General features: G+C 45.5%; 1 protein-coding gene across 6 annotated transcripts in view; it reads left to right on the forward strand.

Annotated features, from left to right (window-relative positions):
- Positions 1-3666: 3666 nt before the first annotated feature.
- Positions 3667-24915, forward strand: part of SLCO5A1 (solute carrier organic anion transporter family member 5A1) — a 121698-nt gene continuing 100449 nt past the window's right edge. Inside the window, exons 1-2 of one of the 6 annotated variants that reach the window (XM_084787860.1) lie at positions 3667-4213; positions 5752-7142. In XM_084787860.1, coding sequence (XP_084643986.1) covers positions 6227-7142 — 916 coding nt within the window. In that variant the 5' untranslated portion in view covers positions 3667-4213; positions 5752-6226. Of the gene's footprint in view, positions 4214-5382; positions 7143-24915 lie in introns of those variants that run through there. The other 5 variants (XM_084787855.1, XM_084787858.1, XM_084787859.1 and 2 more) reach the window with 5 other exon arrangements.

A 24915-nucleotide genomic window follows, 5' to 3' on the forward strand; every position in this document is an offset into this window, starting at 1 on the left:
TCTTGTGCTGTCCAGGCTGCCTACCTGCTTGGCTCCGTTGTAGGACTGTGGCTGTGGTTTCTTAGGGTTCATGGCTCATAACACCAAAGTGACATGTGTGACACTACTTCTTTAGCACGTGTAGGGTCCTCCAGCCATCGACTATGGGGGCCACAGGCTCAGATTTGTTCCTCCTTTGATTTACCCAGCTTGGAATTGATTTCTTAGTGTGAGCATAAATGCTGAATCTAGTTAGATCCCTTCCTAGAAGACATGGTTTATTTTCACATCACAAGTAATCAGTACTTAGATCAATGATAATATCATGTGTATGAGTTGCTCTTTCGTTGTTGTGACCAACTGTGAGGAGAAGTGACTTAAGGGTTTAATCTCCTCTCATTGTTTGAGGGGACACAGTCCAATGTGGCAGGTAAGTCATGGTGACTGAAGTATGAGCCAGCTGGTCACACTCATCCACTGCCAGGAAGCAGAAAGATGGATGCTGGAGCTTACCTCAGCTCATCCTTTTGAGTCAGTCCATGGTTTCACCTCTTCAGGTACGTGTCTCCGGAAATGCCCCCGCAGACACAGTCCGAGTCTTCTTGGGAGTGTCCAGATCTAATCAAGTTAACTGAGATCAACCATTACGTTTCAATTCGATTTTACGACCACAAACTATTCTTGAACAAAACTCAGTTCTCTGGTCTGGGACGTCTCCCTAAAGCAGTGCTGAGTGGCCGGAAGGAAAAAGAGAGGCGCAAGGAAGCCTCCCTCCAGCTTTTGTCACCCTCCTGTGCTGAGTGACTGGATTATTATCATCTTGGTTCTTCCGGTTGTGGGGTATTTACCAGAGAAGACTGCTCAGACATGGGTTTAAACCAGTAGAAAGTCTTTATAGCAGGCTGCCAACTACACTGGGTGTTTGGGATCTCAGTGTAGCTCTGAGCCTTTTTCAGGATGAGCTTTTAAGCACAAACACCGTGTCCTGGGTTGATGCACTTCAGTTACCAAGAACAGTCAGAGGAGAAACTACAAACACTAAAAATCGAGGTTGGTACATTTTGAGACTTTCCCAGAACTATGGCCTTTGATGGATTAGGCTTTTGTTTTAGTTTTGACTGGTGGTGTTGAGTTTTACAGCCTGAATGAATAGTACTTTCATCATGGACTCAGTTGTGCTAAGGTCTGGGGCCCTGTTACAGTTCCCAAGTAACTTAGAAGAAACTTGACATGTTGAAGAGACTTTCTGGTCAGAAGCCTCCTCTTTCCGAGTAGAAGTCATAGGGTAGCAGAACGCTATAATCTGGTTCCATTTCTTTCTGTTAAGCTGAAGACTGGGGTCGATAAAGGCTGACTTGATGTTGTGGTTCAGATCTGATGCAGTCTCATAGAAGACTCATGTGTTGAAGAATTGGTCCCTAGCGAATGGGTCCAGGCCTTGTGAGGCAGTTACCTCATGCCATCAAGTAACTCACTTCTTACTTTGGAGAGGACAGAAGTTTTAGGAAAATGGAACACTGTATCACTGAGGTCTGTGCTACAGAAAGCTCTATTTTGTCCCCAGGCTCTTCTCTCTCCCCTTTTCCTCCTGTCCTCTTCCTCTCCTCCACTCTCTCTTGTTCACCACGAGGGGGGCTACGTTGCTCATTATATGTTGTTTTCCACCATAATTTCTATCGCAGATAGCAGATAAACTATCAGAAAAACAGTAAAGGAAACATTTTGTCCTGAATGCGTCTTACATGAGCAGATAGTTGAACCTTTCAAATTCTTTCTATAACCTATGACCTTTATGCTAGAGGCTAAACAATAACACAACCCTGTAGGCTCTTAGAATCATGTCTAGTTTGAGTCTAGCAATTGGCCATGACTAAACACAGCGGGTTCCAGGAACAGGACTGTTTAGCTTTCAGCAGGGAAGCCCTGGCACCTGACGTAGGAGATCAGATTTGCTACAGCACAGCTGATATCTGGAGTCTAAGGCTGAAATGAGAGAACAGGACCAAGTGCTCAGAGGGGAAGTAAGACAATGTAGATCAGTTCTGCTCGGATCCAGAATAAGATCTGAAAAACAGTCATGTATGAGAAGTACCACAACATTTTTGTTTATCAGCAGAGGGAACTAGAGTCTAGTGTGGGAGGGGGCAGTTGAGGGTCACACTGTCTGTTGGGGATAAATGACCACAGGCTTGAGTGGACAATGAATGACACGGAAGGAGGCAATAGCGATCAGTCAGTCTGGCCATGGCCACGTTAGTGCTGTCCTGTGTGGCTGTGAGCACAGCTAGGATCTTCTTAGGGGTCCCTTGCCCTCACTTGTTCTTTGGAGATCCCTGGAAGACATGGCAGTTGTTTGACTGCAGTAGGAACCCCAAGAGCCACGAGTCAAGCTACCATCCAGTGAGAGGGCTAAGAGTAGAGTGTAAAGGCCACAAGAATAGTTTTTAAAAAATTATCTAATTTATTTTTGTGTTTTGCCTACATATATGTCTGTGCTCCGTGTACATGCAGTGCCCATGGAGGCCTGGTGGTGTCAGGTCCTCTGTGACCAGGATGCTCTGTGATTGTAACCCACCACGTGGGTTTTTGGGAATCAAACCTAGGTCTTCTGAAGTGAGCTGTCTCTTTACTCTCCAGATCTTCCTTCCTTTCCTTCCTTTTTCTTTTTCTCTTCCCTTCCTTCTTTCCTTCCTTTCTTCCTTCCTTCTTTCTTTCTCTTTTTGAGATGAAGACTTGCTGGTACAGTCAATCAAATATGTCTGACATGGCACTGTGGCCGGCCGAGCACTGGAACTTGTGAGCAAGCAGGGCCTTCCCAGTGTGTTACCCTCTTTAATCTGCCTACTTCTTTGGTCTCTGTGACACCAATTCTTTCCTACTTTTCTGTTCCTACTTCCAGTCTTTTGCTTTTCTTAACTTTCTTCTCAGGACCCCCAGTTTTAGGCTGAACCTCTTCTCAGTGTGGAATCTAGTCACTTATTCTTTCTCATGTAATCTTAGTGACTAAGAAACCACTAATCTATATGCTCAGTCCAAACCTCCTGAACATCTTGTATGTAGTAGTTTATGGGGTTTGAATACTTGGAAGGTCTAATAGCTTTTTTTTTCTTTTTTTTGGTCTAACGGCTTAGCAAACAACCCTCATGAACCGAGACCAACAAGTATGTTTCTCCTCTCACTTTCTGATCGATTCATCAGTCACTCAAGTGTGAAACCCCGAGTTGTCGCCCCCTCCCTCCCACATTGGCCTAGCAAGGCTAGCCATATCTACCTTCTCAACTGAGTTTCCGTCTTCCAGGCCCCTGCCTCATCATATATCGATATTTTCACCTAGTTTGTCTCTGTATTCACAGTAGTCTACCCATCATTGACAAAACTATTTCCCATAAGAAAAGAACGGCAGGGCACCTCGGGACTCACAATACACAAGTCATGAAACCCCTGTGTCCTGTTCTCTGCCGTTCTTGCAGTCCGGTCCTCTACCCCATCTCTCCAATCTCCACGCCTCTGTGCAAGCGTCCCTCCTGCTCTGGAAAGGAAGGTTAATGCGTGTCTGGCTCTACAGTAGCATGCCGTATAGAATGTGCCTAATTGGGCTCAAGCCATTTTTGTGGGTTGTTAGTTAGTTGGTTTGTTTGTTTTTGTCAAGACAAGTTTCCCTACATCAGGGATCTTGTTCAACTTTGGTCCCCAGAATCTGCTATGGTAGAAAAGACCTGGTGCGTGGTGAACATGGTAGAAATGAAAAGAAATAGTTACACGAAGTAGCCTCTTTGTCTCAGTCGGTGACTTTTTAAGACATCTGCTCCCTTGGGCTTCTGTGCGGGTTGTCTTCCCGCTGTGCAGGTGAAGGGCAGCGGGGTGGCTGGTTGCTTGTGGGCTGGGCTGGGTGGCTGCCCGCGCGCCTGCGCCCTCTGCTGCTCCCGTCCTGGCGCGTCCCTGTGCGCGTGTGTCTGTCTGGAGAGAAGAGGCTTGGGTGACAGGCCAGGGGTTGGGGCTTAGAGTTAGCTAGCCGAGTCGCAATTTCATTCCCTGATTTCTCGGCGGCGGGATCGAGACGGTCTCCGTTGGAGACTGGGCCATCTTCCCACACCGCCGCGGTCCTGCTGCAGCAGCTCCTCTCCTAGCCCTACAGACCGATCGTCACCCACGCTAGTGAGTTGCCGAGGCTTGTGCGCCCAGAAGAGCGGCGAGCTGTCCCCGGAGGTTCTGTCCTCCCACCGGCTGCGTGTGTGTGAGTGTGCGCCCGCGCAGGGGATGTCCCTGGGATTCCGCGTTGGTTTGGAGAGCTCCGGCGGGGATCCGCGTGTCCATCCCATGCGAGTCTGCGCCGCGATGCGTCTGCTCCCCAAAGCAGGGGCTCCGATGCCGGGATTCCCCAGTTCGGCGCGCAGCCACGGGTGGAGTTCCCCGGGAAGGCGCAGGGGTGAGCGGGCGGAGCCCAAGATTCGGCTTGCAAGCCACTGTCAGGCTGGGAATCTGCGAGCGAGTCCCGTCCAGAACAATCCTGGGAGATGCGGTGGCCGCCACCCCTCCGTCAGCTCCTTCTCCACTCTCTCGCATCCCTTTTCTTTTAGCAGCACCACAAAAAGCTTAGAAGGAAATCCAGTGCAGCGGAGCCCCAATCCCTCCCACTTGGTGTACACTGCCGCAGGGCAGGAGTAGTGTAGGGTTCCCCAAAATTAGGAACGGGGTTTAAAGCGGGGTGCACACCTGTGTGGGCTCTCGCTGAATTCAAGCCGAGTGCTGGACCGTACAAGCAGCTTCAATGTGAACTCTCGTGTGTGTGTGTGTGTGTGTGTGTGTGTGTGTGTGTGTGTGCGCGCGCGCGCGCGCGCACGCGCATGTGTGTTCGTGCAGTCGTTCACAGACCTCAGGGCCCACGTTCTCGGGGTGTGCTCGGTAAAAAGCACACTTCCCCGCCAGCGCGCCTGTGCTGAGCTGCTTCGGTGGGCTGCCAGCGTGCCAGCGTCTCTTTGTTTGCTTGCGGCTTCACCCAGCCATCTGCAAAGCAAATTGATTTTCGGTTTCGCTCAACATTGCGCTCTGGGAGTTAGCGTGGGCCACAGCCTTGAATGCCCTCGTTACTTGTAATTGAATAGTTCTTTCCGGCAAGGGGCTATTTTTAGTGTAGAGAATAACCAGGCAAGTATGTTGACCTTCCTCCCCCCTCCCCGCCGTCCCCCTCCCCCGGCTGCCTTTGGCTTTGAATAAGTAGGTGCTGATAGAGCAGGCGAATTCACATCTCGTCGCGCACATGTGCCAGAGTACAAGTGTGCACACACATTTCTACACACAGTTTTCTTTCTACTGTTTAAAAATGCATTTAAAAAATTGAGACCGGGAATGCGAGGTACGTTTGTAAAAGGAAAAAAAAAACTTTCCTTTGTTCTTTGGGAATCTTCTATTTTGAGTCATGGAGTAGGAGTACCAAAAGGTTGCAATTAGTTCACTTGAATAAAAGACACTACCTCTGAGTCAGAGCTGCCAGGTTGATAATTATTAACATATAAAAGCAAACGCAGTGTTTAAGGCAAAAGGGGCGGGGCGGGGGCAGGCCCGCCGCAGACAATGAAGGCGAGCCTCGGCGGACCGCCTGCTGCTCATTGTTCCGGGACTTGAGGCTGCAGCCTCCGCGAGTTCCTCCTGCAGGGTTCAGTTCCTCGACCCCTCTGGGGACCATGGGGGGTGGCACCTAGCGTTAGCCCCTGGGTATCGGGACTCCAGCCCCAGCTGCAGCAATCTACCTGACCATCAATTCTCTGCTTTTAGGTTGGCAGCTTCACGACCCAGGGTGTCTCAAGCCTTGCGGTGGACACTGAACGCTCCTGGGACCACAAAGAGGGATGTCGTTCGGACAGTTACGCTAAGTGAGCTCACACTGGGCACAGGGGGCTCTAGCTTCTGGCCACCGTCTGAGAGGCGGCGGCGGTGGGGATGAGCACCGGACGCACAAATCGCCTGCCGCTAGCTATCCCCGGGAGGTGGACACCAAGCAGGGCTCCTCGAAGGACCGCGCGGACCTTTACCTCCCCTGGGACGAGGTGGCGAAACCTCTCTGTTGCGCCTCCGGCCAGGATGCTCTGGGTACCTCCCTGCTGCTGAGATGTTCTGCTGCGAGGCTCTGCCACTCTCAGCCGGGGTCTCAGGTGGGCACGACTGAGTGGGCCCGGCTTCAGCCCCTCGTGTAAGTGAATGAAAAGTTTCGGAGGCATTGTATGGGATCAGCGATCTAATTTTAAGAGCCATGGACGAAGGGCCCACGCAGTCCTGGGCCCAAGAGCAGCTGGAGGCGCCTGCCGCGGTAGGAGCTGTCCGAGAGAAGAGTGAATCAGAGACCTTCAGGTCGAACAGTTTACCGGTCCTGCACAGTGCCTCCTGCCGGCCGAATCTCAGTGCTGGGAATGCAGATGTCAAACCGGCCTTGGGCTGCACTGAAGCTTTGGGTCACTGGGAGACACATCAAGGAAGGAACTTGATAGTCCCTAGTCCTTCTGCCCCATCCACTTCGGCAGGGACTACAGCGGAATTCATGGACTGTAACCACAGAATGGACCCCAGCAAAGCTGTGTCAGTGTCTTCTACTCTGGCTGCACTCCAGGAGAGAAGGTGCCTGCACGTGGTCCTTACGGATTCCCGCTGCTTCCTAGTGTGCATGTGTTTTCTGACATTCATCCAGGCGTTAATGGTCTCTGGGTACCTGAGCAGTGTCATCACCACCATTGAAAGGCGCTATAGCCTGAAGAGTTCTGAGTCAGGGCTGCTGGTCAGCTGCTTTGACATCGGAAACCTGGTGGTGGTGGTGTTCGTCAGCTACTTTGGTGGCCGTGGGCGAAGGCCTCTATGGCTGGCGGTGGGTGGACTTCTTATCGCCGTCGGGGCTGCGCTCTTTGCCTTACCTCACTTCATCTCGCCTCCCTACCAAATCCAAGAGCTGAACGCTTCGGCCTCCAACGATGGCCTTTGTCAGAATGGCAACTCCACGGCCACCTTAGAGCCTCCTCCATGTCCCAAGGACTCCGGAGGAAATAGTCACTGGGTCTATGTGGCTTTATTCGTTTGTGCACAGGTTCTCATTGGAATGGGCTCCACGCCGATTTACACTCTGGGACCAACGTATTTAGATGACAACGTCAAGAAAGACAACGCATCCTTGTACCTAGGTAAGAGTTGCTATTCTCGGGCATGTAGTTGCCTCACAGACGTATTCCTTCTTTTTCCCAAATACAAAGGAACATGATTTTTTTTTTTCAAATATATTAAGCGTTATGGTTCACTCCTTTCAAGTTCTGTTTGGGGTGTGGTGTTTTTAGTTTTGGGTAAAGAGTTCTTCTAACTAATTTTCAGACGTACTTCACATTTGTGTTTTCTTACCCAATACAAACTCTCAACAGAAGGACAGGAGGGGTGTTTTCTCTTGCTGCTCACTTTTGAGAACTCTTAAATTTGTCAAGTTTATGTCTTAAGAGCTGTCCTTCTTAGAAGAGACCAGAAAGGAAGAGACCCCACCAGCAGTTTTGAGTCATTGCTTTTTCATCTCCAGTAGAAGATAGAGGGGTAGCCAGACCACATAAGCTATATCACTCCTATACGTGCATTATGAACACGTCTGCATCACCCAACACCAACAAAGCCTGAAAAACAGCAGATGAGTAAGTTAAGTCTGCCCACAAAGAAGCTGCAGCAAGTCGGTGAGGTTTAGCCAAGGCTGCTTTTGTTGTGCTCGGAAAACCTCAGCAGCTAGAATTCGGAGAGTTCGTTAGTGTCTTCTGAAGAACACAGGCTCTGGGCTTTCATTCTTTGACTTGCATTCAAGAGCATCATTAGGGGACAGAGGTGTTTGGGCTAAGTTCAGGGTACCCACGGGAGGTCAGGCAGGCAGGGGGCAGGGCTAATTGACTTCCTAGAAGAAAGTTTGGTAGTGCATAAAAGTTCTTTCTTTTACTTAGTAACATCTTAGCTATGCGTTAGTAGGATCCTCAATGCGTGAGGAAGCTTTTCAAAGAGATTGGAAAAGATGGTCAGTGCAGGACACACCCAGCTCTTAAAGAACCTCTGAATTGTCTCCAGTAACTGGCCCAATGCAGCATTTAGGACTTAACTTTGTAATTAAATGTATGCATAAGATTTTTCCTGTGCATGGAGGAACCAACCTGCTCACTCACCAGACTTATAATTCCTCATTTGGCCAGTTGTGTATGGTGGCCCACACTTCTAATTCCAATAGTTGGGAGGCTGAGGTAAGGTGATTCCTGTGAGTTTAAGGCCATCCTGGGCTATATGACAAGTCCTAGGCCAACCAGGCATACATGGTGAGATACTGTCTTAAACAACAAAAACAACCACTTCATTTTGTCAAGCCAACCCACACTCCCACCTCCCCGTGTGTGTGTATATTTGACGTGTGGAGCTAAGCTAAGTGTGTAGGTACCACTAAGCCTCAGCACCCCTCTACTAGAAATAAGAGTAGTCTGGGACTGGAGTGCATCAGGTCTGTGGAGTACTTGTCTCAGGGAAGACACCTAGGATTTGCTCTTCAGCACTACCAATAAGTAGACAAACAAACAGGGAAACCAACACATCCATTCTTTTCCATGCCGGCAGAAGCACACACATGCTAACAAAGTCCAGAACCATTTCCTAATATCATCAAACACTTTCCCAAATTCAAATTTCAATGCCACCTAAGCTCTTTTATAATTACTAATGTAAAAATCAGGAATCCCTCATTCGAGGCCAGCCTGGTCTACAGAGCTAGTTCCAGGATAGGCAATGCAACACACAGAGAAACCTTGTCTTGAAAACCCAAACCAAACCAACCAACCAACCAAACAAGCCAAACAAAAATTCCAAAACAAAACAGAAATAAAAAACAAAACAAAACAACAACAAAAAACCTAAACAAACCAGGAATTCCTCAAAGGTCACTTATTAATATAATTATGTTTGGCCACTTGTCACTATAGCTGTCATAGTCCAGAACAGTGTCTCAACCTGTATATGTGTGTGTGTGTGTGTGTGTGTGTGTGTGTGTGTGTGTGTGTGTGTGTGATGCCTTTTTGAGGGAACAAGGCTAGGTGACTGGTAGAATTCTAGTCTTATCTGATCATTTCCCTGTGATGACTATAAACTCAAACCATTTGGGTCAGCTGCCTTCATAGGTGATGCTATATAGCATTTATTACCCTCATCTGGACCTTCGCTGGTGATGTTAAGTTTAGTCACTTGACTGTGTGGAGGATTATCAAATGTTCCGCTGGAGAGATAGTTTCCTCTTTTTGAAAAGAATATGTAACTTTCAGAGTGATGTCTTGCACCTGTGTGATTGTCCTCGTGGTTTCCATATTTCTGCTGGCTTTTACTTCCATTAACATGGAAAACTCAGATCCCTTCCATCCTGCTCTGGGTACACAACCGCCATGGGCACAAGCTTTCTCCTTCAGGCCTCGAGTAAAGGGCAAGTGTCTGGTGTCAGAACTCCGAGAGTTGGTTTTCCTGAAGGAACTAGGAAACACATTAAATACATGTCCATACATAGTCTGTGAGAAATGCTGCCCTGGGGATTGGGCCCAGGGATCTGTGCGTGCTTCCCAAGTGCTCTACCACTAAGCTCCACCTCCAGCTCCATGCTTATTTGAGAAGAAGGAAATGTCACAAACCATCACATTTGAAGAGTTTTCAGGATGGGTATGAAGTGATATAGGGCTTTTTTCCTTCCTTTTAAAAAAGGTGTTGACTGGATTCCTTTTGCCTTTCTTTCTTTCTTTTTTAAGTAATTGTAAATTGGTGACTGCCTTAGGATATGTTCTTAAGGAAACACATGATAATTCTGATTTCCGTAAAGTGAACTTTAGTAATCAAAACAAGATTTTTTCTTTCTTACAAAGAGGCTCACAGTGTAATCCAGGCTGGCCAGGATTCATTATGTAGTCCAAATCTTTAAAATGGGTGTTATAAGCTCCTTTTGAACAAAATAAGATCAGGCGACAACTGTTTTCCCAGAATGCAAGCAAAGTTAACCAGTCTGAATGTGGGCTTTCTTTTTTTAGTTAGTAATGACAGTACAACACCGCATGTTATTTCTTTTCTTCTTCTTCTTCTTCTTCTTCTTCTTCTTCTTCTTCTTCTTCTTCTTCTTCTTCTTCTTCTTCTTCTCCTTCTCCTTCTTCTTCTTCACAGGGTTTCTCTGTATAGCCTTGGCTGTCTTGGACTCTCTTTGTAGACCAGGCTGGCCTCAAACTTACAGAGACCTGCCTGCCTCTGCCTTCCGAGCACTGGGATTACAAGTGTGCGCTGCCACCACCCAGGTACCTCATGTTATTTCTTCACAAAACTGATGACCTGTATTATTCACCTCCCCATGCCCCACCTCCTTTCCCAGTCAGCCTTTCAACCCAACAGCAGCAACACACCCAACACCAGCTAGCACCATGGAAATCATGGACAGGGGCAACTGTCCAAAGAACATTAAGACCATCAATATAGTGGAAGGGGATAGGATTGCCCATCTCCATCTTGGCAAGGCTCTGTGTTAGCAGTCTGCTAGCTTTTCCTGGAGAAGAAATGAGGCTGTAGCTTCCATAACAGGGCTTCTGCCATCTACCATCCCTGACTATGCAGCGTGCATACACTCTCACAGTGTTGGCTTTGAATACAGAGAAATCTGTCAGTCTTGGTAATAAGTTGGGTGGGCAACTAGGCCAGGATTCGTAAGTGTATCTCAGAGAGGGGTGTATATATGTGTGTGATACTTTGCTGGCTAAATAATAAATAAATAAAATAATTATGAACCACATGGAAAGGAGAGAGAGAGAGAGAGAGAGAGAAAGAGAGAGAGAATTAGAGAAAAGACAACCTATGGCCATAGAAAGAAAGGATGCATTTCTAGAATAAAGTCACTGGTGGGGATGACAAGATGGTTTAGTGGTTAAAGGCATTTGCTGCCAAGTCTGATAACCTGTGTTTGAACCCTGGGACTCACTTTGTGGAAGGAGGAAAGTTATTCTTGAGATTTGTCATCTGATTTCCACACACACGTTGTGTCACATGCTCCCCCCATCCCCACCTCAACAAAATAAATCAAGTGCAATAAACCCCTTTTAAAAGTTAGTGGCCCAAGTCAAGCGTAGTGCCACACACCTTTAATCCCAGCACTCAGGGAGGCAGAGGCAGAAGGATCACTGTGAGTTTGAGGCCAGCACAGTCTATAAAGTGAGTCCAAGACAGCCAAGGCTACACAGAGAAACCTTGTCTTGAAAAACAAACAAACAAACAAACAAACAAACAAAAACCATAATGAAAACAGAACAAAACAAAACAAAAAAGCTGCTACTGATCCCTTTGGATGACATTCATGACAATGATGATGGGATGGCTGGCTGGCAAGTGCAGGCACCAACTTTGCTGCGTCCCTGGTGCTTGCCTCTTAACCATCAGCCTGACTCACATCTCCAGAAGGCTTGGAGTTGGTCTGACCCATATAGACTGAGCACTAGAGTAGGAGGCAACTGCCCATACTCTATCCTGATGACTTCTCTGGGGCATTTCCACTTCTCCCAGCTTCTGTTCTTAATGGGAATTATGACAGTTTTCCCTTTGTAATATTTTGTAAGCTAAGTAGGATTTCATGTATAAAAGAGTCTGTAAACAGAATGAGTGACAGAATCCAAGCTCATCCTAGACCATGGACAGGACGGGGGTAAATGATAGTTTACTATTGTATGTGTCTTCTTTAACAATCAGAGAGAGGAGAGAAATACTGTACAAGAAATCAAAGGATTGTGTAGGGAATCACTCCCTTAAAACAGAACACAGGAATGTCTCTGTCATAGTTCAGCAATGCTATTTCCTAATTACATTTTATGAGGACTCTAGGTCTTGCCATCTTAGATGACTATCTTTCTTTAATGTTCAGCACTAAGTGCGTTTATGGCTTGTGCAACACAACAAAAGCTCTTCAAGTGTGAGGCGTTCTCGGAGGCCCACTTTCACCACTGTGCATCTTTTGCTTTTATGGACCACACTTTGAACAAATGGACATTCTAATAGTGACAGAATTCAACAGATGTCTCTAACCCTAGGCAGCTTGCAGCAATCTGGGAACCAGGAAGGAGCCAGGCTGAGAGTTCACTTCCGGGGTGTGTCCTCACTCCCAGGAAGCAAGAGGAGGCACCACTGTAAAGCGCCTGTCTATCTTGAAGAGGGTGTGGGTGGGGAGGTGGGAAGGTGAGTGGGGAGGGAATCAGCAGGGGTGGGAGTCAAGATCGGAAGCATCAGGCACGAATGTATTTTCCCTGAAGATTTTTTGAGTTGTTTAAAAATTCTGCCTTAAATCGTATGTCCTCTAATATGTTTGTCTTTGTAAGCCATCTAAAATCCTTTTGGACGTGGGCTCTGTGTAAATCTTAAGTAAATGGAAAAAATAATCTTCACTAAAAATAAACATGAGAGAATGAATATTAGGGAATCCACGGAAACAAATTCAGGCTTATGGAGAAATTCCAGTAGAAGAGTGTTGGACAACTGGGGACAGGAGGCAGCTAAGGACACTGGGCAGGCCGGAGTCCCTTCAGAGGCAGGGCAAGAGGTAGCTACATGAATGTCTTCCCTATGTCCAGAGGGCCTGGACTTCTCTGCTGTGCTGGTCTGCTGGTGTGTTTGATGGTTTGGGCCTCTAAGTCAAGTTCTCAGTCCACGGAGGCTGAGAAGCAAATGGTTTCAGGGTCCAGTTGAACAGCAAGCATGAGTTTCCGATCTTAGTGGAGAAGTCAGACATCGGGTGCTTGCTGGCTGATTTTATTTTCAGCCCACCTGATGGGGGAGAGAGAGAGAGAGAGAGAGAGAGAGAGAGAGAGAGAGAGAGAGAGAGAGAGAGAGAGGTCTTTTCAGATTCTGTTTTTCTGATTGGCACTTGGGTGGTGTGCTGCTATTTAAGTTGGTCTGTTTGAGCATGTAGAACCAACAGCCCAGAGATCCACACCTCAGTTGGGCAGTTTTGTTTGGAGCTTGGGGTTGGAGTTGCCATAGTAAAGCCAGCCATGGTTTGCAGTTCCGTCACATCTAGAAGAACACCAAGGTTTCTTCCCGTGTTTTTAAAAGCGGTGTGCCAGTTTGGGGTGCTGCCTGTGTCTTGGCGACTTCTCAGAATGGCCCAGTTGTGTGGTAGCACAATGACAGAAGGGTTCAGTGAGAGAACCAACTTGGAACAAATGGAGTTCCTCTTCAAAAAGGGTTTTTTTTTTATGTTTTTGAGATTATAATGTCATTACATCCTTTTCCCTGTCCCTTTCCTTCCTCTAAACTCGAAACTCCATGTACCACCCTCTTGTTCTTTCAAATTCAAGGAAATTTAAAATTCTTTTACATATGTGAATGTTCCTAAATACATAAATGCAACCTGCTCAGCTCATATAATGCTTCCTGTGTGTCAGAAGCATGGGCGCGTAGCACTTCCTGTCTCCTTCTCACCAGAGGCTGTGTGATCACTTAGTGGCATTTCCCTCTGTGGGTGGCACTCCTGGTGTGAGAAGCCCACCAGACTGCGCAGCTGCAGGTGGGGAAATGCCAACACACCCCAAACTCATTTCTGCTTATTTCCTGGGTTTGCTTGTTTTAGTTTTTGGAGACAAGGTCTCTTTGGCTAAGGCTGGCCTTAAAACTCTGGATCCTTTTGACGTACCTCCCAAGTGCTGCATTACAGGTATAATGTGGCTGGCTAGGCCGATTCTTTCTTTCTTGATAATCTAAAAACAATTACAGTTCACTGTGGGTGTGGGGCAGACACATGAGGTCTGTAATTCATGACATTTTGGACAATGAGGGGCAGATAGTACGGAGTGCTCTGACAGAAGGGGAGATGTGTTGGACCCATGCAGAGATTTTTGTCAGTACTAAAGGACTCAAGCCAAGATGTGATTTAGGGTTCATCCTTAAATGAGTCCCATTTGTTAAAAAAAATATTGTTCAATGAGCAAAGAAACAAAGGGTCCAAGAGATTAAAATATTAGAGCTATCAACAATGTGGTGTTTCCTCAACACCATCCGACAAGCTCACTTTTGGTATATATTTAAAACAAACAAAACATTGAAAGCAATGTTTTGAAATATTTGTATACCAGCAGCCTAGTTGGGAACCAGTGTCTACCAGCAAGGAGGAAGCTAAACAAAATGTGGTACTTACGGACAATGGGTATCATTCAACCAGAAGAAGGAAGGGAACTTAGACACCCAGCACAACATCGATAGCCTCAAAGTCTTTATGATAAGTGAAATTAGCCCTTCACACAAAGCCCAAAGCTGTATGCTTCCATTTCTACACTCACTGTCTAAGGTAGTTAATTCCTAGAAACAGAAACCAGTGATTGCCAGGGGCTGTCAAGAGAGGCAATTGGGGAGTTAGTTTTGTAATGGCCAGAGAATTTTGCAAGGTGATTGGTGATTGATTAAACAATGATGTTGAATATATCGATACTACTGACTCTGTCTAAAAGTGGTTAAGGTGGCTACACATTTAAAGGATCCAGCTAGGTCTTTCATCATGATGGCTTGATGTACGGGTTATAAACCTGAGTGTCGCCTCAAAAGTCATCAGTACTGCTTACTTAGAAGTTCTGAAGAGTCCAGATTGTGGGATTGTAGAATCACCTCTGGGCGCACACAAACTCCTTGTATGTGTTGGTTACTGCATGTCTCTATTTCAGCTCTGAGGATTATTTTTCCAAGAGTGTGTGGAAGTTTTTGCATTCCTTCTGGGCATAATTTTAAGAAGCAGAAGAAGTAAGGTTCTGTAAAAGGAGGAAAAGTAGATTTTAGAGCAGGTATTTTAGGAAGTGTCAGGGAGAGAATACGTGAGGCCACACAAGGGGCTAGGGTGGTTCCAGTGGGCCTTTCTGAGATGGCGAGACTGCTGTCAGTAGGTGCTGCTGTGCTCTTGATCCCGCTGTACTAGCTTGTGCTGGGGCCCAGTGTTTTCAGTTTCTCATTGCCAGAAAGAAAATCGGTAGGGGATTCCACAGTAAAAAAGATGGGGATTCCACTGCTACCTGGTTGTTCGGGAAAATTGGAGGGCAACTTTGTAACAGTCAGGGATTGCTGGCTCTGATGCTGTGTTCTATAGAAAGCTACCGAGGTTTTAGCTCATTCCAAACCAGTTGGTCTGTACCAGGGTGACTTCACCTATCTTCTAGGGACACATGGCAATGTTGGGAGTCACTTTTTGTGTGATGCTTTGGCCACAGATGCTGCTAAATATGCTACAATGCCCTGAAGGGACTCATTTCAAGGAATTAGCCAAGAGAGAATTGTCAATAGTGACCCTCTAAACATTTTTTTGTTTTTATTTTTTAAATTTAATTTTAGTTTATGTGCATTAGTGTGAGGGTGTCAGATCACCTGAAACTGGAGTTACAGACAGTTGTGAGCTGCCATGTGGGTGCTGAGAATTGAACCTGGGTCCTTTGGAAGAGCAGACAGTGCTCTTAACCACTGAGCCATCTCTCCAGCCCCATGCTACCCTAAAATATCTTTCAGATTAACTATGATTTCCTGAGTTCCTTGGAACTCTGTGTCATCTCATAAAAAAATCTCTAGGTCAGTGGCTTAAAAAAAAGGTTGAACTTCTTGAACGAAAGAACATCAAGAAAAGAAGGTATATAAACAGGAAGTTCTTCAAGCAAGGGAGAGAGGAAGTGCAAATTATTTGCATTATTCACTGCTACATGTAGGTCTATATTCTATTGAGCTAAGAGACAGTATGCAATAGTGGATCATTTTAAATATTTATTTTATTAATTCTTTGAAAATTTCACACAATATATTTATTGCATCATTTCCCATCTTCCGGCTTCTCCCAGACCTTTCTCTCCTCACTCCTTATTCAACTTCCTGTCCTTTTTTTTCCTCTCTTAAAACAAAACAAAAAGAAAAGAAAAACAGCGAAAAACTATGTTTTTTAAAATTTGGTAGCGTGTGATGTTAGTTGGGGGTATTGTCCCCCGTTATATGGTGACTCCATTAAAGTTCATGTTATACATGTATGTATTTTAGGAAGCGCCTGTAGTACTATATGTCCACATGGCTTTTTAGAAGGACTGCAGTGTTAGTTATCCCTCCCCGTATCCCCCCCCCCCCCCATCCTCCTGCTTCCACCCCTTGAGTTCTTCAGCTCTAGCTTCCCCTCTGTCCCTCTATAGCACCACATTCTATTTCCCCTTCCTTGGAAGATCTCCACCTCCCCCGGTCCCGTACTACTACCCAACCTCCGTGGGTATTCTGAATGAAACACACAGATCTAAAGCACAAAACTTTAAACAAGCTAGAAGACTTCTTCTTCTTCCTCTTCTTCTTCTTCTTCTTCTTCTTCTTCTTCTTCTTCTTCTTCTTGTTCTTGTTCTTGTTCTTGTTCTTCTTCTTCCTCTTCTTCTTTCTCCTCCTCTTCCCCCTCTTCCTCCTCCTCCTCCTCCTCTTCTTCCTTCTCCTCTTCCTCCTTCTCCTCTTCCCCCTCTTCCTCCTCCTCTTCCACTTCCTCCTCTTCCTCCTTCTCCTCTTCCTCCTCCTCCTCCTCTTCCTCCTTACTATTATTTGAGGCAAGATCTTTCTCATTTTGCATCCCTAGCTGGCCTGGAATCTGATATGTCAACCAGACTGGCCTCCAACAAGGGCATTATAAGTGCCATATGTGGGTGCTGGGAGCTGAACTCAGGTCCTCTTGAAGAGCAGTGTGAGCTCTTAACTGCTGAGCCATCTCCCAGTACTTGTAGTGGATTATCGTTAGTGGGTGCAAAAATAATGAGGTTTTCTTGATTTCTATGGTGACTTTGGACTTTCTGGACCATACTCTTGGGGTAGAGAACACTGTAGTCTTGTGTGTGTGTGTGTGTGTGTGTGTGTGTGTGTGTGTGTGTGTGTGTGTAACTGTCTAATGAAGGAAGTGGGGAAGCATCCCCATTTCCAAGCTCTGTCTTAGAGATGGTGACTTTGATTAAAGAAAACATTCAGGCAAGGGATGCTTCAAAACTATAAAGCAAATATTCAACATTTTGGAGAATGCTTACCCCTTAATTACTGGGGCCTCAGAGGAGATTGAATGGGGGTAGTAATAGACCTAATTTTTCTTAAAATAACAGAATTCTTAGTTTATTGAAAAAACAAGACAAAGTAAAACAGAACAACAAAATCCTAGAATAGACAACAACAACAACAACAACAACAACAACAACAAAACTCTAGTAGGTATGTGGTGATGGCACATGCCTTTAATTCCAGCATTTGGGAGGCTGAGGCAGGAGGGTCTCTGTGAGTTTGAAACTAGCCTTTTCTACAAAGTGAGTTCTAGAATAGCCAGGGCTACACACAGAGGAATCCTGTCTTGAAAAACAAAACAAAACAAAACAAAATCAAAATCAAAATACCAAAAACAAAAGTTAAAACCAAAACCAAAAAAACCCCCTGACTTTGACATAGTCTCAAATGGGGATGTCTAAAAAGGGCTGTTTGCACAGCAAACATTTTTGGTGTTTAAAACATGGCATCATTGTACATGTTACCTTTACATTTTATCTATAAAAAAAGCTCTGGTCCACAGCTACCCAACCCACACAGCCCATTTAATAGTTGAAGACATCAAAGTTAAGCAGTGTGTTCAAAATACCCAAAAAACCTATCTCAATCTGGACTCAAAGTTTTCCTACAGAGCTGCAGAGGCTGTAGCCACTGACCTTACAGAGGAAACAGTTCATGAACTTCAGATAACTGGGCTTTTCACCTTGCAAAGGTGGGAGCCAAAATAGCTTGCTTTGATTCCTGTCACCCCTTAAACTCTCTAGTGCCTTAGACAAAACAAAACAACACAATATACCAAAAACACCGACTTATGGTTCTCTCTACCCCCACCCCTCTTGGAACCTGGGACCCTGGTCTGAAGGACTTGCAGGCTGCCTGGTTTTCCCTGAGCCATCTTAAGCATATCCCTTGAGGTTGTTTCAAGCCACCCCTTGTGGCCCCTTGTGGCTTGAGCTACATTGCAGTTGCCGAGTGACAGCTGTCCTCCGGGACTCAGACATTCCTTTTGGTTCTTTTTCCAGCAGCTGTGTATCACCTGACGGCAAATTCAGACCATTTCCCCTCCTGGGAAATGCGATTCCTTGAGAGGCTCTCACCCTGCAAAACCACCCATCGCTGTTACCAAATACAGCTTAGAAAGGCGGGCATAGGCTCTTCTCTATTGAGAGCAAAGAGCGTGCTCATGTAGTTAACATCCATAGCAGGATGAAGTTAAATTATTTCAAGTGCCCAAAACAGAAGTGTACCGCCCTTGGCATTCTTGTGTGCACAGATCTTAAACATCCTGGTTGTTAACTTATTTACAATCAATTTTGTTTATTGACAGACCAACAGTCTTCACCTGGAAGTGTCTTTATCCTGTGTGTCCTAATTTGAACTGCATTTTAATGGTTTCCCCTATAATGGAAGACAGCGGCAATGTTTAAACAGATGTAAAACTTTGAGAGAGAAGTCTGAGAAGTCACCGACAGGAAAGACTAAAGGTTAAAAAAAAAAAAAAGGAAAAAGAAAAAAACCCTACAAAATCAAAAGAAAAAGAAGATTCTTAGAATAATGGTTCTGGATTTTTTCCTCTAGTATTACCTTTTTCTATCTCATGAAACATCAAAGAGAAATGTACTTTGACTTCTTTAATTAGGACTGGTGAAGGGCCGTGATCACCAAATTCAAGATACAATAGTGACAGGACCAACGATGAGACACAGTAGGTAAACTGCATACCTTGCAAGCATGAGGACAGTCACAGAGCCTTGTTTAAAAAAAAAAAAGAAAGAAAATAACAAGTAGCACGGGATGATGAATGTTGGTAATCTTGGCACCACTGAGGCAGAGCCACATCATCCCTTTTGCTTGTTGGCCAGCTCCCTTAGCTTAATTGGTGCATTCCAGGCCAAAGAGAGATACGAAAAATAACACCTGAGGTGAGTGAGCAGGCACGTGAACAGCCATGAGAGCACTTTTCTGAGTCACTGGGATCAGGGTTCAGGGGTGTGGAATGTTTTTTCCTGGTAGCTTTGGAGCAACCATTGCTAGAGAGAGGTCCTCGGGCTCACAAGGATTCTGGTGGGACACACAGACACACAGGCACACCCACGCACATACTGACTTTTACCTGAGGCTCACTGCACCTTGGAAATAGTTTAGTCAGGACTTGACCTTTGTTGGTCATTGAGTTCAGTAGCAATGGCCAAGCTATGGAAAGGTGGCTGGCTTGTCATGTCACAGAAACTCAACTGGACTCAGGGCCACGATTGACCAAATTATGTAACCTTTTGGCAGTTTAGTTTTCTTTTCTGCCAAGCACATTTTCTTAGTCACCGTCTAATCTAATCTGTGGTTTTGTAAAGTCTGAGTAGGGACAGTGGGAAGTACTGTGTGCTGCTTCTAAAATTAACCCTGAGATGAGTCCCTGATCCATGAGAAATTTACAGTCTAGTCTCATGATTTCTTTGGCACCATTGGCTGGATGATTGAAGCGATCGTCGGCTGTGTGCCTCCAGCCCGTCACATGACATATTGGGTTTCAAACTGGGCCTTTGGCAATGGGCAGAACTGAATGAGAGGGAGAAATCTAATTTCTATTTCTCCCACACCCGGCGAAGCAGATGTAAGGCAGTTGTCGCTTGTGATCGGTGGAACTTAGCTGCCTGGGTTCTGTCCTGGCCAGTGGTTTACTGGATGACAGAAGCCATAGTGTCTGTGCCCCTGTTTTTCTTTTCTTCTTTTCTTTTCTTTTCTTTTTTTTTTTTTAGTTTTTCTTTTTTTTTATTTAATTTTTTTAATTTAGTCTTATTACATCTCAATGGTTATCCCATCCCTTGTATCCTCCCATTCCTCTCTCCCTCCCATTTTCCCCTTACTCCCTTCCCCTATGTCAGTGATTGAGGGAGACTTCCTCCCCCTGTATATGCTCATAGGGTATCAAGTCTCTTCTTGGTAGCCTGCTATCCTTCCTCTGAGTGCCACTAGGTCTCACCATCCAGGGGACGTGGTCAAATATGAGGCACCAGAGTACGTGTGAAAGTCAGACCCCACTCTCCACTCAACTGTGGAGCCTCTGTGCCCCTGTTAATACGTGGAGGCTGGTCTGCCTTAGGTTGTTATGGTATGTGAAGCACTTAAGTCAAGGCTAGGCCTGGCAAGTGATTGACAATGTAAAGGGAAAAAAATCAGAGCCAGCAAGAAGGCTCAGGAAGTAAAGGTGCTCAGCATCATGCATGATGGCCTGAGTTTGGTCTCTGGGACCATAGAGTGGAAGGAGAGAAGGGATTTAGGCAAGCCGTCCTCTGATCTCCACATTTAGATCCCCATTCCCTTTCCTCAAGTAGATACACAAATAAAGACATAAACTCTACAAAGGATTAAAAAAAAAAGATGGGCGGGGGTGGGGTGGGGATGACTGTGGGTTCTTTTTGAACTGGTTGCTTGCCTTGCCCCACATCAGTATTTCGGTGTTTTGGACTTACCCTACGCCAGAAGGTTTGTCCATCAGGGTGTTTTCGGCAGGGCAGAAAACTGCCCTGTTTTCTATAGGCTTCCATCACCCCATCCCCAGTGATGCTTGGGGTCTGCTGTTCTCCGTCTGGGTCCACATGTGATTGCTGATATCCTTTCTATAAAGCAGAGACTGATTATAAATAGCTTCCTAATGAGAAATGCTCTTGCTATGGGCTTCTGGTAATTAGGATGTGAGCTGTTGGCTATAATAAAGTTTAATTGCTAAAGGAGCACGGCGAGGCATCCCTGAACACAAAAACTTACAGGCTGTTCATCCCTTTTCTATCTTCTGCAGCATTTAAATATCTCTGATCCGGTCTCTAATCAGTTTTTGTGGTTTCTGGGATGGGCCTTTGATTTCATGGGCTGAATGATAGATACATGGACTCAGCAGCTTTGCTGTTAAGTGCTAGTGTGAGACAGACGATACAAAGTAACAGAGTCAGGGTCCATCTGTCTGCAGCCATCTTATTCCACTGCCCTTACAGAGGCATGAGTCTCTGTGTGTAAGCATCACACAGAGACTCATGCGAGTGTTTGTGAGCATCAGAGTTGAGGGCATAGAGGCAAAACAAAATTAGAAGGGAAAATGGCTACAGAACATTTTCTGGGTTGCTTGAGAACCGTCTTTCTCCAGAGTGAATTTATAGCTTATAGTGTACGGTCAAAGCCTCTCATGCCTTCTCGGTCTGATTTTATTCAGTTTACCATGTTTGGGTATTCCATTCAGAGTTTGCATGGCAAATCAAGGGAATCGGAGCTAGATTACTTGAGTTTTCTCTTTAAGTCCTCCCCTAAGGTACAGCAAGAATATTGAGAATGTTGTCTGAGTTGAGGCTCATCAATGATCCGGGTGATCTGCGCTGTGATAGCTCCTGGGCATCTGCTTCCAGAGACAGTGACGTTTTCTTTTCTTTTCTTTCCTTTCCTTTTCTTTCTTTCTTTTCTTTTCTTTTCTTTCATGGCACAGACACTAACCAGCTTCTGCCCTGTCCACAGGTGACTGCAGACACTTTCAACTGTCTCCCAGGCTGCCTTTACAGGCTCCGCTTGCCAAGTGGGCACTTTGAGTATGTCTCACCTTATGCTAATTGCCCGGGGCTTCAGTTCCTGCTTTCAGCTGCGTCCCTGGGCCTCCCAATCTAATTAGTGACTTTTTCAGACTGCTGACTTTAGTCTCTGTGGCCATCACCTATAGCTTGGCCAGTATCACTGTGCATGACCTCTTTAAGCTCTCCGAAACCCACTGGGTCTAGGACACTGGTACACCCTTGCCTTGTCTGGATTTCAGATAGGAAAAGCACACACAGGGGCTTTTCCATAGGCAGCTGTGGTCCTCAGTTGGCACTGTCTTGTGCTAGCGGCTAGGGAACTCACTGGATGAGGCAGAGGAGGTATAAATAAGCTTTGTTATGCTGGATGTGAGCTCCTGTGCATTAGGACTGCACTGCACTGTTCTGGACCCTGTCCTCAACGTGTAGACCATGCTGCTTATTTCCAGGAGGCAGGAAAGAGGAGCCAGGCTCACCCATCCTGCTGCAAAGATAAAACTCAAACCCAGATACAAGGTTGCACCCCACTTCCCCTGCACCCAGCCTGGGTCAGGAGCTGTATCTCAGTACATGGAAGGTAACATAATAACAATTAACTCTAATTATACCAATGATATGGTGATTATACTGTCATCTGGTAACTGACCTGGGGAGGCAGGGCTTTTAAACATTTTGACCAGGCTGGTTTAAATGACTCAGGTGATTTTTATGTCTTCTTCATAGTTTGTTTAGCAAATTTGTCCACATTTGGCTAGATTGTTTGTTGTTGTTCACAGTTTAAAGTTGACATGCAAGATCTGGGGATGGTGATACATGCCTTTATTTCTAGCCTCAGGAAGCCGAGGCAGGAGGAGCAGTAGTTCAAGGCCAGCCTGGGGGACATAGCAACGTACTGTCTCAGAAAACCAACAACCACCCAAAAATTCTGAATGAAACATTGTCGTTCTTGCTTTGGTGGGTGGCAGATGTTCTGGTTTAAAGAAAGAGATTTAATACTCCATTTGTCTTTGGTGTTGATATGCTTTCAGACACTTGTAAGTGATGAATTGTCAACCCACCTGAATTATTAAAAAGTACAAGGTGATTATGGCTCATTTATTGAAACACTTGATCTTAGAGCATTCTGGCTCATTTCTGAACTTCTACACATTTGCCTTGTTTTGAGAAAAACTGATAGACAAAAGTAAAAACTTAGAACACACAATATTTTCTGATAGAAAAGTGAACATCTTATAAGTATAAATAAATAACAAACATAAGTAAGTACACATGGGGTATGAATTAGGTTTGTTGCTTTAGTATGGATTCCTCCAGCTAAGACAATGCTCAATTACACACCATCATCGTGTGTAGCTTCTAAGAGTGTGTCCATTCACTAAGGTGTATGTGCAGTGAAGGGCTTTCTTTCTCACCAGTCACAAAATCTGGCCGATGAATGGCTCTTTCACGTTTGAGTTCCCTCCTTTCCTTTATCTTCTGGGGTTTTAATTTGAGGGCTATTATTCCTTTTATCAAAGCCACAGTGCAGTCTTAACTGCTGAATTTGTGGGCTCCCACGGGCATCTCCCATGCCTCTTTGGTCATTATTGCTTGATTATAGCCTTTGCTTTAATTTACTCCTCCTGATTTAGAGGCTTCCAAGGGGTCTGATGTGAGTCAATTTGAATTACTGTTTCAGAGTGCACCCTAGGAGGCCACTGCCAAGGGCTCTCTTAGGTGACTGTGTCTGTTAATGCACTTACTCAATAAAAACCCCATTTCCCCTAAGATTGCTAGTTATTTTATTGCCAATTTTATTACCCAATTTGCTATTATCTTTTGTCTCGATGTGCCATCCTTTTGTTAGGAATTTTCATTAGATATACATTTTAGAGTCAATAGCACTTAAAAATTCACTAGTTTCTTTAAAAAGAATTAACTGGCCAGGAAGAGATGGGCATGTCTTTAATCCCAGCACTTGGGAGGCAGAAGCGGGTGGCAGGTGATCTCTGAGGAGACTAGGCTGGTCTACAGAATGAGTTCCAGGACAGCCAGGGCTACACAGAGAAAGCAGCCTTGTCTAAAACCAAAACCAAAACCAAAACCAAAACCAAAACCAAAACCAAAACCAAAACCAAAAGAAACAAACCAAAAAAAAACCCCCAAAACAAAACCAACCAACCACCATCCAACCAAACAACCAAACCAACCCAAACTAAACAAACAAACAGAAAAGAATTAATGGCAGTGTGCTAACAGGCTAAGCAATGACTTGTGCCTTTGTACAACTTGTACTTGCTGTTGTGGTGAGATTGTTTTCTCCACATACAGAGCAGTCATGTCAAAGGGTCAGTTCACAAGGTTATCACTTCTCCTTAATGGACAAACTTCTAATCTTATTGTTAAAATCAGAATTAAAATAGCTTTTTATATAACAGTAATAATGATTTTTTAAAAGATTTATTTATTTATTACACATACAGTGTTCTGCCTACATGTATGCCTGCAACCAGAAGGGTGAACCACCATGTGGTTGCTGGGAATTGAACTCAGGACCTTTGAAAGAGCAGACAATGCTCTTAACTGTTGAGCTATCTCTCCAGCCCTAAAATAGTTTTTTTTTTTTTTTTTTTGAGATAGCGTCTTGCCTGCTTTAGGAGGCAGGCTGGCTGGTTTGCTGTTTTAGTTACTTTTCTGCTGCTGTGAAGAGATACCATGACCAAAAAGAGTTTAATGGGGCTTAGTGCTATAGAGGATGGGTCCTTTTCAGACCAGGGCAGGGAGTATGGAGGTTGGCAGGCAGGCAGGCAGGCAGGCACGGTGCTGGTATAGTAAATGAGAGTTCACATCCTTATCACCCCCCACCCCCCCACGAGTCACTGTGACAAGAAGTCAGTTAAGAAGGAAGAGCTTATTTTGCCTCACAGTTTGAGGGTACAGTCCATCATGGTGTCAGAAGCCTCACACCAGGAAGAGTGTGATGTGCGTGGTCACGTGGTGTACACAGTCAGGAAGCAGAAAGAGATGAACGGTGGTACTCAGCTTGCTTGCTTCTTTTTGTTGAGTTCAGGACCCTCAGCCAGACACATGCATGAGAAAGCCTCCTCCTTCTATTAACCCTTTCTAGACATGCTCACAAAGTCTCTCCAGACATACTGCATGCTCTGAGTGCTGGAGGGAGAGGATAAGGAAGGCTCTAAGTCCCAGCATCCTTTCTCTGAAATTAGGCGTACCCAAGGGCATGGAATGCACAGGGTAGGAGGACCGCGCAGTGCAGGGTTGCTTCTGCGGTCCATGGCTGGGTCTGCTGCTGGATGCTGTGGAACATCTAAGAGGGGAGGAGCCTCGT

The sequence above is a fragment of the Acomys minous genome (genome assembly GCF_964271855.1).
Source record: "Acomys minous genome assembly, chromosome: 1".
Lineage (NCBI taxonomy): Eukaryota > Metazoa > Chordata > Mammalia > Rodentia > Muridae > Acomys > Acomys minous.